Source organism: Xyrauchen texanus, chromosome 23, assembly GCF_025860055.1.
Source record: "Xyrauchen texanus isolate HMW12.3.18 chromosome 23, RBS_HiC_50CHRs, whole genome shotgun sequence".
Classification (NCBI taxonomy): domain Eukaryota; kingdom Metazoa; phylum Chordata; class Actinopteri; order Cypriniformes; family Catostomidae; genus Xyrauchen; species Xyrauchen texanus.
The window spans coordinates 22,603-41,743 of NC_068298.1; the positions used below are offsets into that span (position 1 = coordinate 22,603).

Here is a 19,141-nt window from a genome sequence, read left to right on the forward strand (position 1 = left end):
AGGATAGTGAGTTATATAGGGGCGAGTGCAGGTGTGAACAATGACAGGTGATTGGGACTGTGGCAGGTGTAACTAATATGTGGGGATAGGAAGCGCGTGAGTGCAAGTGGTCATGTGAGTCAGAGGGGGGAGAGGGTTTACGAGCGAGAGCTCGTAATAGCAAAACGAGCGTGTGAGCTCGCGAGGGAGGAAACAGAGCGTACGAGCTCAAGGGGCGGAGCGAGGAAGCGGGAAGCGAGAAGCGAGCACGCTCGCGGAGTGCATGTGTGCGTGCTCGCGAACGCGGAGATGGGGTAGAGGAGCAGGGTTCGTGACATGGAGAAAACAGAGATGCTTTCAAAAAACCTGTTTTTCAAGCCAGATGCAGAAGTGAAACATGTATTATTGCAAACACTGCATTTATACTACAGAGTAATGGTGGTAAATGCTCTATTTGTTGTACATAAAAGTTTCTGTGCATATGACCGTTCTAAAATTAGTCCCAAAAGCTTGAGATCCCATCTTATTCCTCATTTCTGCTCATTTGTTAATTTCAGTCACACCCACAACATCACTGACTGTATTTAAAGCAGCTTGCTTCTGGTGTCTCTATAATACAAGACAGCTTCAAACAATGTGTGTTCTGGTTCTGCTCACCTGTATTGTGCTGGGAGCATTCAATGCTCAGGCAAAAGTGGTCACAAACTTTCGTGAGTGTAACCGCTTTTTCTACAAACAAACCGAACCAAGAGGAATGGATCAGAATGCCAAGAAAATCTGTCAGACGTTAGAATATGCAGACTCTTATTACGCTACACTTTACTCAGTCTCTCACAGGATTCCCCTCTACAGCGCCTACATATTTGACCCCAAGTGCTCAGACACTTCTGGAAGGACAGACAAATGGCACATTGAGCCACAGGTAACTATGTGCTAAAGACTTTCATTAGCAGTTGAAGCTCTGCATCCCATAAGAAGCAGTTCATTGAACTATTGGTCTTCAATCTGTTTTGTCATTGCAAATAATATGAAACTTTACATTTATTCATTTGGCAGATGCTTTTATCCAAAGCGACTTACAGCTGAGTAAAATACATTAGATGGATGATACTTTATGAAATTTTCTTAACAACTGAATAATAAACATCATAAATGTCCATTGAAATTCAGAGTAGGCAGAAACAAACTTTTTCACCATTAAAATTTAAGAAAAAAAAGAAAAAAAACTCTTTTGTACAAGTGATAAAACATCAAACTAACCATCTAACTTGACATTTCTTCTGTAGATTTCCGGGTACAGTACTGAGCATATGGTCCTTGAGAAAGACTCTGATAAAAACATTATTAAAGTAAAACAAGCCATCAGTGATGACTACCTTGACACCGGATATGATCGTGGACACCTGAACCCCAACAGTTTCCAATGCGATGATGGCCGTAAAGCAACGTTTACACTGACCAATGTAGCACCCATGGACGCATGTTTCAACCGTATCCACTGGAAGAATTGGGAGAGCACTTTGAGGAGTTTTTTAAAAAGCAGTCCTTATTATATTGCAACAGCCTACATTGTCACAGGAACGGTACCCGATGCAAATGTAAGAATACCACAAACGGGAACCTCTGAAAACCCTGAAAGAGTGACGGTGCCCTCTCACATCTGGACGGCTGTCTGTTATAAACACCGCATAGATGACAGCTACTCATTTTCCTTCGCCTATATGGGAAACAATCAGCCGGTAGCTAGCATAAACCTGATGACTGTCTCAAACCTGAATAATCGGCTCAGCGGACTCTACAGTCAGCCAATTACCATTTTTGCTGACGATTGCCATGAAGACAATAATAAATTTCAGGTTAAGGTTCAGGTTAAGTTTGCTAAATTAATCAACCTGCCAGTGAATCAAGGAGTCCAAAAGCTCTCAGACGTGCAGATTACATTTAGTGCAGTGAAAAGGGCCAGAGAAACCATATCACTTGAAGGTCCCGTCAATGTGATAATGATGACAGCAGAATTAGGCTTCAACACTTTGAGTGCTTATTTCACTGGGACAGAAGAGCTGAAGCTTTTTACTGGAAGTGCTTGTCTTATAACTAACAGCAAAAATACTAACGGCAAAAATACTGTGCATGATGAGCTCAGAAAAAGGGACGTATCCAAGGGGTCTGATTCTGTTGAATGCCTGTTGGTCCCAGAGAAGCAGAATACCGCAGCCGATGGCTCACACTGCTCAAGCATCTCAGACAATACTTACAGCTGTCTATGCATCATAGGAGGAACAACCAAGCAATGCTGCTCCTCTCCCTGCTTGTACCAGGACAAACGCAAAAGCTACTGGTGTTACTCCGGCAAGGAACAGATACCGTGCTCACCCCGGTACTCGCTCATTACGGCTAAAGGGGACAGGTGCAAGGATGATCACCCCTGCGCCACATACGGTGAGGACTACTACTGGTGTCAGAAAATCTCTGGCAGCTGGGATTACTGCAGTCCTCCACTGTGGCGAAGTAAGGCTAAAGATGGGAAGTACTGCCGCAGTAACCATGCCTGTGCCAAATATGGTAAAGGATATCAGTGGTGCTACACGGATGATGATGGCCATTATGATAAATGCTGTACTTCTGATGACTGCTTCTCAGCTGTGAATGGCAAAACCTGCAGGTCTGATCATCCCTGTGGCAAACATGGTAAACGTTATCTGTGGTGCTACATTACCAATGGCAATTGGGATTATTGTTGCACAGATTGTAGTCAGTAGTCCATTTACAATGTTTAGTACAACTTTAACTAAAATATTACTTTGCAAAAATACACACTTTCTAACATAAAAATGTCTCTCATATGTTTCTGAAATTAACAGCAGCTTAAAATGTATTTTCTTTTCCTGATGATCTGTGTGCAAAAACTAAAATCTCAATAAAAACATCTATGAATCTATAATTCATTTGCAAATTCTTACACAAAGTATTCTTTGTATTCAGTAAACACAAATCTCTTCACTTATGATTGTTGACTAAACACATCTATGCAGAATTATGATGTGATATTCATAAAGTATAATTCACACTGTATTCATGCTCATGTGCTGAGAGACTGTAGGAGTTTCTTCTTGCCATTTGTTGTGGTTTCTGCCTAAATCCTGAAACATCACTCAAAGTCTTAGGGATTTTGATTTCAGAAGAATAGACTTTATTACAAGGAAGAACTCAGTTGTTTTGTTCAGTTAAATACATGTCTTCTAACAAGTGGGGCTAATCTTCCAAATGTGTCACCATTATCCATCATCCTATTCTTTGACTGTGGTCTACTTATTTTAAGAAGTGGACAGGAGACACCTGTGGAAGACCCTCACCATATATTCTCTCAGCAGTCATGAGCACATGTGTGAGGCTATTTCTGTAGCTGTACAAGTGTCTAAAAACACACACACATAGTGAAAGACCTGCTTGACCACCAGAAATAATTGTAGAATAAAATGGCATTGATTACACCTGATTAATGTATACTTGATAAAAACACCACAAGACACAGCTATAAACACCCAGAACTCCCTGCTCACCAAATGCATCTCCATCCACTTATACTCCTCAATAGAAGCCCCACACTATTCAAGGCACATTTATTTGTATATCGCTTTACACGATACTCGTTTCAAAGCAGCTTTACAGAAAGATTTTTTTGTAATATAAATCACACTTTAGTGTCTATAAAAGTCCATGTAAAGTCCATATAGTTTTATCAGAAACTTGATAAGTCATGCCACAATGCATTTGTACGATGTTCTATTTCATCTTTTATTAGCAAGATAAAAGACGAAGGAAATTGTGGTGGCGTCAGCCAGTGCAGACCCATGTGCAGAAGGGCACGACTGTATGAGAATGAATAGGTTAAAGATGAATGCCAGTGGTGTGGGTGAAGGGATTCTGGAAGTATTCTGCACTTGAGATCCTAATGAATTTTCCCATTAATTGATTTGATTATTGTAGGTATTTCCATACTTTCCATTATTTGTTCATTACAGACTCAATGTCGCACAGAGTCTCACACTGGCCAGGTCGTGGATTGCAAAACTAGACAAAACTTGCCAGTCTGATCATAGTCAGAGGATTCCCCCCACGACCCGCCTTATATTTCCCCAATGCCGTAAGTATTCTGCACATCCTTGGAGGGGATTCAATTCTTTAAAGTCTTCTCTACTTATATCACCGAACTACTCACATTTATTTGCCCAGCCAACCATTAACACTGGATGGGCAGGACTCATGAAACACAGTAACAATGACACTGAATACTGAATATTAGCACAAGATATCATTTTATAAATGTTATTAGAAAGACAGATCATAAATCCAAATATTTAGTGTATATTGAAATTAAGTTTAAAAAATGAATGACAGCAACAGCAAAATAATGCAAGTGTTGGTTTGTTTACAACCAAATAAATCAAATGTTCCAGAAAACATGTGTTCAGTAATATACCAACATCTATCTTTTAAATAATCATCGACCTATAATCAAATGCATCAATCGCCATCATATTGTGTAATTGAATTTATCTCTAAAATAAAAAAACCTTTGTTTCATTCACAGAACTATAGGCAAGGGTTATTAAATTCATTTTTGTGTAATGAAAAAGCATTAATGTGTGATTTTTTTGTTTTCATTCGTATAAATGTACTTCGAATGTGAAGGAGTATTACTAAACAATAATTTAATATAGTCTATATAAGTCTAATATGCTTAGATTTGGGCTAATTTAAGTTTTATTGAAAGAATAATAAGCTACTGTTGCATTACTGAAAGTGAAAACACAATACTGTTGAATTATTGCAGAAATAATACTTCTGTTTTTCTACGCCTCATTGATAAAACAGTTGTTTTCCAATAAGTATCTCACCTGGGATGCCAAAATGGTCAGATATGGCCCTGGTAGAAATATCCTAAAACTAAGTACAGTCAAAGCTTTGTTTTTTGGTGTAACTTTACACCTCTGCATCAACACAGATCATCCCAACAGCTCAAGTGCACTTTATTTATTTAGCATTCCTATCTGAAAAAACCCTTTTGTCTGAACCCCTTTCTGGAGGCGGAGTGGATCGTTCTGAAGTACAGAAGCAGTTCTGTAGAGGGAAACAGAGAAAACTCTCCTCCAGCCTTCACAGAACTGAAACTCTGAAATCAGGAGGAAACCGGCTCAAGGAGTATGGCCTCAAAGTGGTCCAGAAAAATGTGTTTTCGCATGTAACCCTGATGGAGGGAACGAGACGTTGTGTCCTCCCGGCCACGTCACTGAGCCGAGCCACTGTTATGGCCGGACCACACTCAACGTATTTCCCCGCCTTTATACCCGTATGTCCGGGGGCGGGGTATGCAAATACTGTCTGCCAACTTCTCATAGATCACAGACCCCTAGTGTCACTTCGAGAACGTCTCGATCCCTCCATCGGGGAACGGAGGTTACATACGTAACCAAGACGTATTGCTCTACAAAGGTAGATACTTTTCTATCAGGCATTAAAAACTCAAAGGCTTATTTTACCATCTCTACTTCCCTGTTAGTTTATTATTCGATTTAACACTCTATATCAGGGGTCTGTTTTAATAGAACTTTTAATGTTTGTCGCAAAGCGGGCGAGTTTACTTATTTATTCCTAAAACATTACCCGTTTACATGCTAAAGGTCATGATGTGGGTCTCCTCGATGGTTTTTCAGCACACAACTTAATAACACCGGCTGCATGATTATGATAAATAATTACTGCAAGAGTTAGATTAACATACAGGTGTGAAGGGACTTCAACATCTCAAATGCACAAATAATAAATACATTTACATATTCGTCTCTGGCTTGCTTTTGCTCACGTGTCAATCTACTTTTATATTAATTTTAATCACTGAGAACGTTTACCTGCAAAATCAGTAGCACCAAACATCACAAGCAGCCTCAAGAATGGACTCACAGTAGCCGAATAACACTTTTAATGTTGCAGTACAGATCGTGAAGTTTGTTCAAAGTGAAATAGAAGAGTACACTCGTGTGCATGGCTGCCAGATTGCACAAAATAAGTCTTACATTAGGCGGAATATTTCCAATTTTCACAAGTGTAAATCTCAAACTGGGGGTGTTTCATCTCTTATCTGCCAACCCTGAGCATGTTAAACACTTGTAGTGACGCTTGATGTCCCAATGCAAGTTAACTGAAATATCCAATGAGAATAAAAACGCTTTTCCGATACATGAGCCGCGGGGCACATTAAACCATGTGGAGGGCCTGATCTGACCTGCGGGCCATATGTTGCCCATGTCTGATCTAGCGGAACAGGAAGACACTGTTAAAAGTTCAGAGATTCATTGGGTAGGACTCACAGTGTTGGCTGATTCTGGTTGTGTCAGGAAATTGAGCACGGAGACACAAAACTGACCTTCAGTGAAGAGATCAGTTCTTTATTACAGCGTTTACAGCCCAGAGACAGCAGGACTTTCCATCATGCTTTAATCATGACATCTATCTCTCTTCTTTTCAATCATTGCTCTCTCTCTCATCTCCTCCTCTTCATTTTAAGACAATTCTTATGTACCAAGTGCATGTACCAAGAAAGGAAGGCTCAGTCACACACACACACACAGAAAGGAAGGCTCAGTCACACACACACACACACACACACACACACACACACACACACACACACACACAGAAAGGAAGGCTCAGTCACACACTCAGGTTAATTACAGATTTCTTTATTAAGATTGAAGGCTTCAGTTTACATTGGCAGTTTGGAGAGTGTTGACTGCAGGTGCACAGGGGCAAAAGGCCCCATGTTATTTTAAAGGGGGAGCTAATAACAACACAAGTACACATTGGATACTGATCTGTTCATAGGGTAGAAGACAGTTTATTCATTGTTTAGGGTACAAGGTGAAGGATTAAGGGTTAAGGGTCAGACTTAAGCCCAACCCTCTCCTTAAATTTAACCGTAAACAATGATCAAACAGGATCTGCTACCCTATTAGCAGACGAGTAACAAATGTGTCTGGATGTGTTTACCGCTGTTATTGTGTGGGAGCAGGTCATCAGTGCCCCCTTTAAAACACATTAGTGTAGGGGGGTGGGGGAGGGAGGGAGCAAACTCCAATGGCCAATGTTTTGCCCATTCAGCATCAACCATCAAACTTTTTAGAAGGGGGGCTCCTGCTTCTTTCATTTGGGTTATTTCTGCTGCTTTGGCTGTGACTTCTTTTACTCCCTGCTTGGGAACTGCTGCTCTGGTCAAATGATGCATCACTCTCTGTCTCTTTCGCCATCCCATACAAGCACTCGTTATTATTCAGAGTTATCTTGTCATTCAGACAGCGGATGCAGCCATTTTGGGTGAATCCGTTGCAGCGATACAATGGCACATGCTTCTCTATCCTCTGGAAGGCACTGAGCATTTGGCTTCGCGTTTGAGGGGGAGGTGGAATGTCACTGACACCCAGCAAGTTTTGGATTAAAGTTTCACTCAAATTCTGATCTCGATATTGTTTGATTTGTTGTTGTTGTTTAGGATTGCCCAGGTCTCTGTAGTAGATGTTCTGGAAGAGGAAAGCTTTTTTGTCTACCCCCCACTCTTTGAAGGTCTCCAGCAGCTCCAGGATGTTGTAATTGTTCTTCTGCTCGTTCAAGCACTTCTCCGTACAGGGGGAATCCTTGACAAAGAAGACAACACAGGAGTCAGTGTCCCATTTCTTTTTCTTGAGCTGAGTCAGCAGGCGGTGTTCTGCGTGCTCTGTGTTCTCGAGCGGCTGTGCGATCATCAGCCTATCCCCAACGTACATCCCGCCTTCACTCTCCAGCTTGTTCTTGATGTCTTTCTCCAGCTTGTCCTTTTTGTTATTTTCATTTCCGGTGAGAATCCTCTGCAGGTCAATGTTTCCGTTACAGTCATTATTAGGGATTGAGAGGGCCACAGCATACATGGCATCCGCTTTATTCATCATCTTTGGATACCTGGGAGAGAGAGAGAGAGAGAGAGAGAGGCTTAACAATATCTTTATTAGACCATTTGTCCTTTTACCTCAATACAATAATCTTACAAAAATTTAATTTCATAAACTATATTCCTATTTCTACACATTTAAAAACAACATTTCATTTTCTCCAATTTGACAAAGTACTCCCCCCACTGACCAAACTTCAGAAAACATTACAATATCACTGACCAATTTATAATATGTATACTCTATCTTGATTCTAGCTGTTATCATCCCTTTTAGTACCATTTCAGCATTGATTGAACCTACACCTAACATTTTATTTTTTCTAGATTTCCATATGGACAACTTAGCTGAACCCAACAAAAAATTCAGTAAATATTTTTTCCTCCTTTCTTGAAAATTATAAATTGGACCACTTATAAACTTTTGATAAGAAAAATTCTCTCCAAACTTTATAAAAATTTGTGTTAAAAAATTAAACAAACCCTCCAACCTAAAACAATCAATAAATAAGTGATTAACCGTTTCTTCTAAGCCACAAAATAAACACTCTGTCCCCACTGCTGGATTTAGGTGTGCCACGTGTCTGTTTGTAGCTATAGCACCGAACATTAATCTCCACTGCAAGTCTGCAGTACGCTTTTCAACGGGCGACTTGTATAGAGACCTCCGACATGCCTTAAAATTTGTCCCAAACACTTCTGACCACCTCCAAGCCTTCACCCCTCTTAGCACAGTCTGATGAGTAACTTTTACACATGTTACATAGAGTTCTTTCTTCTTAATATCTTGAAAACTCCCCAACTTGGGGTACTCAAATGTTAAAATCGAAAGTCCAGTTTCCTCCATCTCATCTTGCACAGCAGCAGAAACTGTGATGGGTGGAAAAGTATAGCGCCCATTCCAGTCGTGTGGCAGTGCCTCTCTGCAGGCTCCAGGTAGAGCTGCCCACACCTCCTCCATTACTCGTCTCAGGAGTCGAAGAGATCTCAACCCCGTAACACTCTGCAAAGACTCAGCTGTTTTCCAGTCATCACCACTTCTCAGATCCCCCAACTTGACATACCCAGCCTTCACAAAACAGCTCTCCACAGACTTAGAGGACAAAATCCTTGTTCTTATTAATGGATTATGGAACAGTGGTTCTCCCATTATCCAGTCCTCAGGTTGTAAAATATCTCTGTGTATAATAAATGTCTTTTTCCAAGCTGTTATCATTGACTTATAAAAAGGTGTCAAGTCTTTCAAATCCACTTCATCACTTTGCAGTAAAAAAATCTGCTTATCATACAATAATCCAGATGTTTTCCGCAGAAGAGCACAAGCAACATTAATCCACCCAACATTCTCCTCGTACAACAGTCTCTGGGCTGCTTGCAATCGAAAAGCATTTATGCGGCTTCGTACATCTATTAAGCTTTGCCCTCCTTCAATCACTGGTAGATAAAGTGCAGGCCAAGGAATCCATTTTTGACCAGACCAGAAAAAATCCACCAACTTCCTCTGAATCTCCTTAATGCTGCCATCTGGTGGCTCCAGCACATTCAGTTTGTGCCATAACATAGAGGCAGTCAGGTTGTTCGAAATTAGGACTCTACCTCTATATGATAGTTCGGGTAATAGCCAGTTCCACTTAGACAACTTAGCAACAACCTTTCCAAGCAGTCCCTCCCAGTTCTTTTCTTTATACTTATCGGTGCCCAGATACACCCCCAAGACTTTAAAACCTTCCTTTCCCGATTTCAGTCCTTCAGGAAGCTTAGGTGGCCCCGTATCAACCCAAGACCCCACAGCAAACCCTTCACACTTTGCCCAGTTTACCTTGGCTGAAGAAGACTTTTCATAAAGGTTTAAATTTTTACAAAGTATCCGAATATCATTTTGACCAGAAATAAAAATATTTGCATCATCTGCATAAGCAGACACAGAATACCTTAGCCCTGAATTATCTCCTGGTATCATTATACCTTGTAACTCATTTCTTAGTTTACACAGTAAGGGTTCTATGGCTAAACTATAAAGTTGTCCTGATAGAGGACATCCCTGCCTAATTCCTCTTTTAACAGGGATTGGACAACTCAGGCCACCTCCTATCTTAAGCAAAACTGAAGCATCTTCATAAAGCATTTTTATCCAAGAAATAATATTCTCCCAATATTATTATATTCTCCCACAGTAAAAAGGTATTCATGACCTACCCGGTCAAAAGCTTTCTCTTGGTCAATAGATAAAAAACCCACATCAAGATTATTTATAATAGACAAATCAATCACATCTCTCATAAGAAACAAATTATCCATTATTGTCCGCCCAGGAATACAATAAGTTTGTTCATTTTCCACCACAACATGCAAAACATTTTTTAGACTGTTAGCTAAACATTTAGACAATATTTTATAGTCTAGACACATTAAAGACACTGGTCGCCAATTCTTTAACAGACCTAGATCTCCATTTTTCGGCAGAAGTGATAACACAGCTCTTTGACAGCTTTTTGGTAGACAACCTCTTTTAAAACATTCACAAAATACATTATACAAGTCATCTCCTAAAACACCCCAAAAGGCTTTATAAAACTCCACCGGTAAACCATCAATTCCTGGTGACTTTCCTGTAGAGAGCTGTTTGACCGCCTTTGAAAGTTCATCAAACGAAATCATTACGTCCAATGAATTTTTATCCTCAGGCTTTAATTTAGGAAGATCTCTTAAGAAATGGTCCATAGATCCAACATCACAGTCCAAGTTACCAAACAGTTCTTTTTAAAATTCAATGCCCATTGTTCTCATTTCTGTTGGATCCGAGGTAATAGTTCCATTTTGTCTTTTAAGATGAAGCATACATTTCTTTTGTGCTTCCTTCCTTTCAAGTCCAAAAAATTAAGCAGTTGGAGCATCCATTTCTTTAATTGAAGAGATTCTAGCTCGAACAAGTGCACCTTTAACTCTTTGTTCCAACAATGACTTCAACTCCATTTTTTTCTTTTTTAAAATATTCACTGAACCATCATCATCAACATCAACCATTCTTTTTTCCATTTCATTAATCTCAATCTCCAAAATTTTCACATTTCTCTTCACTATAGCAGTAGCATTATAAGAAAATTGTTGACAAAAAACTTTAATCTGTGCTTTTCCCACCTCCCACCATTGAGTCAGATTTTCAAAATTACTTTTCCTCTGTCTCCAAATTTCCCAAAAACTACAGAATTTCTCAAAAAAATCTGTGTCCTGTAATAATTTTACATTAAAATCCCAATAAAATTTAGGTCTTGAATTTTCACAACATTGTAATCTAAAGTAACCGTATGATGGTCTGAAAAACCACTCGGTAATATATTAGTGTTAGCTACTCTATTTATTTCTGATTTACTTATATATAACCTATCCAATCTCGCTCCTGTCACAACATAATATAATATCTTTGTTATGTATACCTTGTCTTGTTTCACCGTTGCCCTTTGTTTATCATTTTTGTCACTTTTGTAATTCCTTAGTTTTCACTTTTGTCCCTTGTCTAGCTCCATAGTCTCCCTGTTAGCGTTCGTGTTCTTCGTTCATTGTTTTCACCTGCCCTCTTTAATTTGCCATTGGTTTCTGTTCATCACCTTGTTATCTTGTTTGAGTTCTGTTTGTTCATTGGCCCCTTTTTCCCTTGTTCATGTACTTATAACCTGGTTCTTGGTTCAGTCCTTGTCTATCGTTGAATGTTGTTAGCCTGGAATGTTTCCCCTGCTTGTGTTTCCTAGTCTTATGTTTCTTTCCCCATTGAGGGTTTTTCCTTTGTTCCCGTGTTTTTTGTGTACCCGCCTTGTTCATTAAAGTTAACCTGCATTTGGATCCGCATCTCCTCGTCTGCCTTCGCTGCCTCATTCATAACAATCTTAATCCAGGTATATTGCTTCACCAAATTGTTTCTACTTCTCCACACATCCACCAACTTTAAATTATTTGTGATATCAAGTAGGATTTTACTAGATTTCGAGTGAGGCTCATCCCCATTCCTATCCAATAAGAAATGTGTTGTGCAATTCCAATCGCCTCCTATTACAACACATGTATTGCCATCATGTTGTTTTATTGCATCATTTAACTTTTTATGTTATTTCACGCTGCCATCCTATATTTGGAGCATACACATTCACAAAAAGGTATTTAACACTTTTAATTTCAACTATAACTAATAACACTCTACCCTTTTCTATCTCTATTGTTGTCACAATTTTTAAATCCAACTGTTTTGAGAAAAGAATTGCAACACCCATACTAGCACTTGTTCCATGACTTAGTTTACACTCTCCTTCCCACCATCTGTACCAGTCCAATTCATTATTACTATCAGAGTGTGTTTCTTGTAAAAAAGTTACTTTAACATCATTTAATATAATAAATTCAAAAAGCATTGCTCTTTTGACCCTATCTCTTCCCCCATTGATGTTTAAGGATCCTACTCTTACAAACTCCATAATAATGTTCCAATGGAGGGAGAAGAAAAACAGAGAGAAAAGAAGAAATAGAAACACCTTTAGTGAATTATACATTTAAATTTTCTTTTTTTCAGGGTTTCCCCCCTCTTATTTTCGTGACAAACTTTTTCAATCGAAACCTCTTCCTCCCATTTAATTTGTCCTCTCCAACTCTTTTCATCCAGTATAATACAGATCTTTCAAACCTCTTAGTATCATTAAAGTAATCCTTCACTTCTACTACTTTCCCGAAGTCTCATCCAGAAAAGCATCTATTTCCTCCAAAGCGTATAACTGGTCACATCCCATCTGAGATAAACTTGACATATCTGACAAATCATCATCACTTAATTCCTCGCCTTCCTTTTCAACCATCTCTCCTGCATTCTTACCCTCTGAATTCACTCTCCTTCCATTGCTTGATGGATCTCTATCAACTAACATCACTTCCTCAACACCTTCTGCCTTCTCCACTTGCCCTGCACTCTTGAGCCACCAAACTTGGTACAGACCTTCAGGCTGTTCTTACTCTTGTTGCTATAACTTTTCTAACTGATTGTATTGACTCATTGGACTTCCTGTTTCTGAAAGCACAGCACGCACGCTGCACGAGAGTTTATTTGTGGCCTGCTTAGCACTGCTTATTCTCATACATTCAACGTTATAGTCATCGTGATGGGTGGAAAAGTATAGTGCCAAGTCATAGTTCTATCCTTTGTCATTTTACCGCGTCGTTCATAGTTATATCCTTTGTCATTTTACCGCGTCGTTCATAGTTATATCCTTTGTCATTTTACCGCGTTTCTGCGTGTATTTTACCGGTTGCTGCTGACACCTAGCTAGAGTCTGTGTTTGTAGCCTTTAATCCTTAAACATCTGCCATTTTTAAGCACGCATCGGGTCTTCCCGTATTATTCTCTTATCGGGATTCAACTGCGCGCATATTCCACCTGTATCCGCGTTCTATTTTTATCACGGTTAAACTGCGTGCATTTTTTCAGCGTGCACCCGTTTTTTCTCCTCTGCGGTACACAGATTACTGCATCGATCTCAAAGCACCGCTTATCAAAAACAACCACCACCAACAACAAACAATTTTGTGCGGGATTCAAATCAATCTCAAAACCCTCACCGCTCAGGAACAACGAGCAATTTGCGGTAAGTCATGGCATCGGCTCATGTTATTTGTTCATGCATTGCATGTCACATGTTTAAAATAGCCTCCTCCATCAGCAGTGAGGGATTCACTTGTGATAAATGTAAGGAATTAGTCAGGCTGACGGAGAAGGTTAATGAGTTAGAGACTCGCATCCGAACGCTAGTAGAGGTCAGTGAGAAAGAGAAGCCGTTAGATACTGTTTCGGATGCGGGCAGTACAGAGAGCAACACACACACTTTGGTTCCGGCTATAGAGCCCCTGCAGCAGGGCATTTGGGTGACGTCTCGGCGGCATACTCGTTCAGCAAAGAGACACCACTCTCCTGTTCCTGTTAGGGTTTCCAATCAATTCTCCCCACTCAGTGATACACCCACTGAGAATCATATTGAAAGAGCCCTTGTTGTTGCCGATTCTATTGTAAGGAACGTGGAAATGGAGACTCCAGCCACTATTGTTAATTGCATTTCGAGGGCCAGAGCGTCTGACATCAAATCAAATTTACAAGTGCTGGCTAATGCTAAACGTAGATTTTCTAAAATTGTTATCCATGTCGGCACTAATGATGTCCGGCTTCGCCAGTCGGAGATCACTAAAGATAATGTTAAAGAGGTGTGCAAATTTGCAAAAACGATGTCAGACACTGTAGTCAAGTCAAGTCAAGTCAAATTTTATTTCTATAGCACATTTAAAAACAACAGAGCTGCGCCAAAGTGCTGTACAATATTACAATATGCAATTTAAAAGCATTGAAATAGACAAGGCAAAAGACAGGTTTATACATATAGCACCTGATATAATTCATTCAAGAGATTCATATACAATCAATCAAGCAGTTTATTTAAAAGCACTAGAGAATAAATACGTTTTAAGAGCCGATTTAAAACTTGTTAGTGTCGGAGCAGACCTCACAGCGAAGGGCAGACTGTTCCAGAGCTTAGGAGCAGCGGCAGAGAAGGCCCGACCACCCTTGGTTTTGCAGCGAAAGCGTGGAACAGTTAAAAGAAGCTGATTACACGATCTAAGATTTCTTTGGGGAGTGTACATAGTCAGTAAATCACATATGTATGTTGGTGCAGCAACGGATAGCGCTTTGTACACCAAAACTGCAATTTTAAAATCAATTCTGAACTTAACTGGGAGCCAGTGTAAAATTTATAAGACAGGAGAGATGTGATCTCTCTTTTTTGTACCAGTCAGAAGTCTCGCTGCAGCATTTTGAACAACTTGCAGACGAGTGATTGTAGATTGAGGCAGACCACAGTACAGGGAATTACAGGAGTCCAGTCGTGATGTAATGAAGGCATGGATTACAGTCTCTAAATCTTTTGGGGACAAGAACTGTTTTACTTTTGCGATAGATCTCAATTGAAAGAAACTGACTTTTACCACTGAGCTGACTTGTTTTTCAAAGTAAAGTACCGAATCTAATGTAAATCCAAGATTCCTTACATGAGGTCGAACACTGACAGGGAAGGAACTGAAATTAAAAGTAGCTGAGGAGCTAGGTGGGCCTAAAATCAAAATTTCGCTCTTACTTTCGTTTAATTGTAAGAAATTGTTTGCCATCCAGCATTTGATCTCATCAAAACAGTCACACAGGGCTTCCAGGGGATAAGACATATCGTTTTTTGCCGGTAGATAAAACTGTGTATCGTCAGCGTAACAGTGGTAGGATATTCTATGTTTCTCAAATATGGCCCCCAGTGGCAGCATATATAGTGAGAAGAGAAGCGGGCTTAAAATGGACCCTTGGGGCACACCACAGACTAGGGGAACAGATGCAGAAGTAAATTTACCCATATTTACTGTGAAGGTTCTGTCTTTGAGATACTGAGGCCAACCACTGTAAGGTCGCACCTGAATCCCCACCACTTTGTCCAACCGATGCAACAGGATACTATGGTCGATAGTATCAAAAGCGGCGCTTAAATCTAGTAGGACAAGCACTGCATGCGATCCGGTGTCAAGGATTTGCAAAGGTCATTATTGACCTTCAACAAGGCAGTTTCTGTACTGTGCATAGATCTAAAACCAGACTGAAAAGTATCTGAAATGTTAGATGTGCCGAGATAAGTATTCAACTGGTCATGCACTACTCTCTAGAAGTTTAGAAATAAAAGGCAACTTTGATATAGGTCTAAAATTATTGAGGAGAGATGGATCTAAATGAGGTTTCTTAAGAAGAGGGTGAACTACAGCATGTTTAAAACTAGCGGGAACAATTCCAGTCGCTAGAGAACTGTTAATGATATCTGTTACAGTTGGACTCAAGGTTTCAAAAGCTTCCTTAAAGAGACGAGTAGGGACGATATCAGACTCACAACTGGAAGATTTTGCCTTAGAAACAATATCAGCCAGCTGAGAAGAGGCGATATGATGAAAACAAGTTAAAGAATTCATCGGTGAGCAGGTCAAAAGTGGATTATATATTGCTGGCTTTATTGAACCCTTGATCGTCAAGACTTTTTCATGAAAAGACTGTGCAAAATTCTCGCATGTTTCTCGAGAAGGAATTAGAGTAGGGGCTGATAAAGGTTTTAGCACAGAATCAATTTTCTTAAACAGCATTCTCGGCCGATTTGCATTTTCTGAGATGATTTTAGAGAGGAATTTGAACTTTGCCTCTTTTACTGATTTTTGGTAATTGATTAAACATGCAGTTAAACATTCATAAGAAATTTGAAGTTTATCTCTTTTCCACTTTCGCTCAGCCTTACGACAATCTTGTCTAAGAGAGCGAGTGGAGTCATTTAACCAAGGCTGTGTGGGGTGCTTTCCCTTAGCTTTCCTGGGCTTAAGGGGAGCAACAGCATCTAAAGAAATGGAGCAGGCTTTAGTAAAAACCTCCACCATCTCTTCAGTGTTTAATTTGTTGCATGGGATAAAATCTGCAAAGTTGGCCTGATAGTGCTCAGAAAATAAGCTGGCCGTAGAAGGCTGGATAAAACGAGAGTAATTCAACAACTTTGAGTGAGACAAGGTGGGAGAATCACAGACAGAATCAAACACAATTGGCAGATGGTCTGAAATAGCAGCATCAACTACTCTCAGATTTGTTACGGAAAAACCATGTGATAGCACCAGGTCTAAAATGTGCCCCCGATTATGAGTAGGACTAGAAACTGATTGTGACAGGTTGAAGTAATATGCTCTGGTCCCCTCCCTGCTCGTTGTGGTGACGAGGTTTATAGTAGATTAGTGTCACTGAATGGCTGGATGTCTGAGTGGTGTCTGCAGAATAAAATAGGATTTATAGACAATTGGAAAAATTTTTGGGGTAGACCTGACCTGCTAAAGAGAGACGGACTCCATCCCTCCAGGGAAGGTGCCGCTCTCCTCTCTAGTAATTTTGGCTCATAGATTAATAATGATATTAATTGACTAAATGGGGCCCAGGTCAGGAAGCAGACAAACTGGTTAATCCGAACGTCTGCTAGCTGCCTTGAGACATCACACAGGTCACATAAACTACAACACATAGAGACTGTATCACCTAGATATCTCATAGAGACTGTGTCTGTTCCACGAACTACGAAACACAAAACCCTCACTAAATCATTTAGAAAAAAATTTGATTAAGGTCAAACGTGAACAAAACAAACAAATTAAAAATGTACATCATATAAAAATAGGGCTACTAAACATTAGATCTCTTTCTACCAAAGCACTAATTGTCAATGAAATGATTACAGATCATAGATTGGATGCGCTCTGTTTGACTGAAACCTGGCTTAAACCGGATGAATATATTAGTTTAAATGAATCTACTCCCCCAGGTTATTGTTATAAACATGAGCCTCGTCTGAAGGGTCGAGGAGGAGGTGTTGCTACAATTTACAGGGAAGTTTTTGGTGTTACTCAGAGGACAGGATTTAAATGTAAGTCTTTTGAACTAATAATACTTAAGGTGACACCGTCAAATACAAATAAAAATTCTCTGTCGTCCTTTACCCTTGCTACAGTGTATAGATCACCCGGGCCTTATTCAGATTTCCTTAGTGAATTTGCAAATTTTTTAGCAGATCTTGTAGTTACTGTAGATAGAGCCTTAATTGTTGGTGACTTCAACATTCACATAGATAATGAAAATGATACATTGGGATTAGCATTTATCGATATTCTCAACTCTCTTGGAGTCAGACAAAATGTAACAGGACCAACTCATCGCCATAATCATACGCTAGATTTAATTCTTTCATATGGAGTTGATGTTGATAATATAGAAATTCTGCAGCAGAGCGACGACATCTCGGATCATTACCTCGTCTCTTGCATGCTGCAATCAGCTAATGTTACTCAATCTACACCACGCTATCGTTCAGGTAGAACTATTCTTTCGACCACTAAAGATAGCTTCACTAATACTCTTCTAGATCTATTTCATATACTCAATAAACCCCAAAGCCCAGAAGAGCTTGATGAAATAACAAAAAATTTAAATGCAGTCTTCTCTAGCACCCTTGATGTTGTCGCCCCACTTCGATTAAAGAAAATTAAAGAAATAAGCCCTGCACCATGGTACAATGATCACACTCATGCTCTCAAGAGAGCAGCTCGGAAAATGGAGCACATGTGGAAGAATACAAAATTAGAAGTATTTCAGGGTGCATGGAAGGATAGTGTCTGTAGATACAGACAGGCACTCAAAGCTGCCAGGTCAGCATATTTTAGTAAACTCATAGAAAATAACCACAACAATCCTAGATGTTTATTCAGTACTGTGGCTAAATTGGTTAGGAATAAAGCCTCAACCGAACCAGATATTACAACACAGCTCAAGAGTAATGACTTCATGAATTTCTTTACTGATAAAATTGAAATAATCAGAAATAAAATTGGAATTATGCAATCATCTGTCACAGCACCTCAGAAAACAGTGTCGAATAATTTCCCTCATGTGCAACTTCAATCCTTCGCTATCATAGGTCATGAAGAGCTAACAAAACTTATCGAAACATCAAAAGCCACAACTTGTTTGTTAGATCCAATACCAACTAAGCTCTTAAAAGAGGTATCTCCTGGAATATCAGAACCTCTTCTTAATATCATTAACTCCTCGCTATGCTTAGGACATGTCCCAAGAAACTTTAAAATGGCAATTATCAAACCGCTAATTAAGAAGCCACAACTTAATCCTGGAGAACTTGCTAATTATAGACCGATTTCAAATCTCCCGTTTATGTCAAAAATACTAGAAAAGGTAGTGTCCTCCCAAATATGTTCATTTCTACAGAGAAATAGTATATATGAAGAATTTCAGTCAGGATTTAGGCCTCATCACAGTACAGAGACTGCACTTATCAGAGTTACACATGACTCTTATCATCTGATCGCGGCTGCATTTCTCTTCTAGTGCTTTTAGATCTTAGTGCTGCATTCGACACGATAGATCACAACATTCTCTTGAATAGGCTGGAGAATTATGTTGGAATTTGTGGAGTGGCATTAGCATGGTTTAGGTCATATTTAGCAGACCGCTACCACTTTGTCTATGTAAATGAGGAATAGTCAAACCAAACAAAAGTAAAATATGGAGTGCCACAGGGATCAGTTTTAGGGCCT

General features: G+C 39.6%; 1 protein-coding gene across 1 annotated transcript; it reads left to right on the forward strand.

Annotated features, from left to right (window-relative positions):
* The first annotated feature begins 613 nt into the window (after positions 1–613).
* On the forward strand, positions 614–2,738 carry LOC127663200 (uncharacterized). Its single transcript, XM_052154704.1, has 2 exons — positions 614–901; positions 1,266–2,738. Exons 1-2 carry the CDS (start codon positions 614–616, stop codon positions 2,736–2,738), a joined length of 1,761 nt encoding a protein of 586 aa, XP_052010664.1.
* Positions 2,739–19,141: the final 16,403 nt, after the last annotated feature.

What these genes read in the sequence shown, in the direction of transcription:
- LOC127663200 (XM_052154704.1), top strand. Translation starts at nt 614, where the DNA reads ATGTGTGTTCTGGTTCTGCTCACCTGTATTGTGCTGGGAGCATTCAAT. An exon ending in AATGGCACATTGAGCCACAG is followed by an intron (nt 902 to 1,265) that starts GTAACTATGTGC and finishes TTTCTTCTGTAG; the next exon opens with ATTTCCGGGTACAGTACTGA.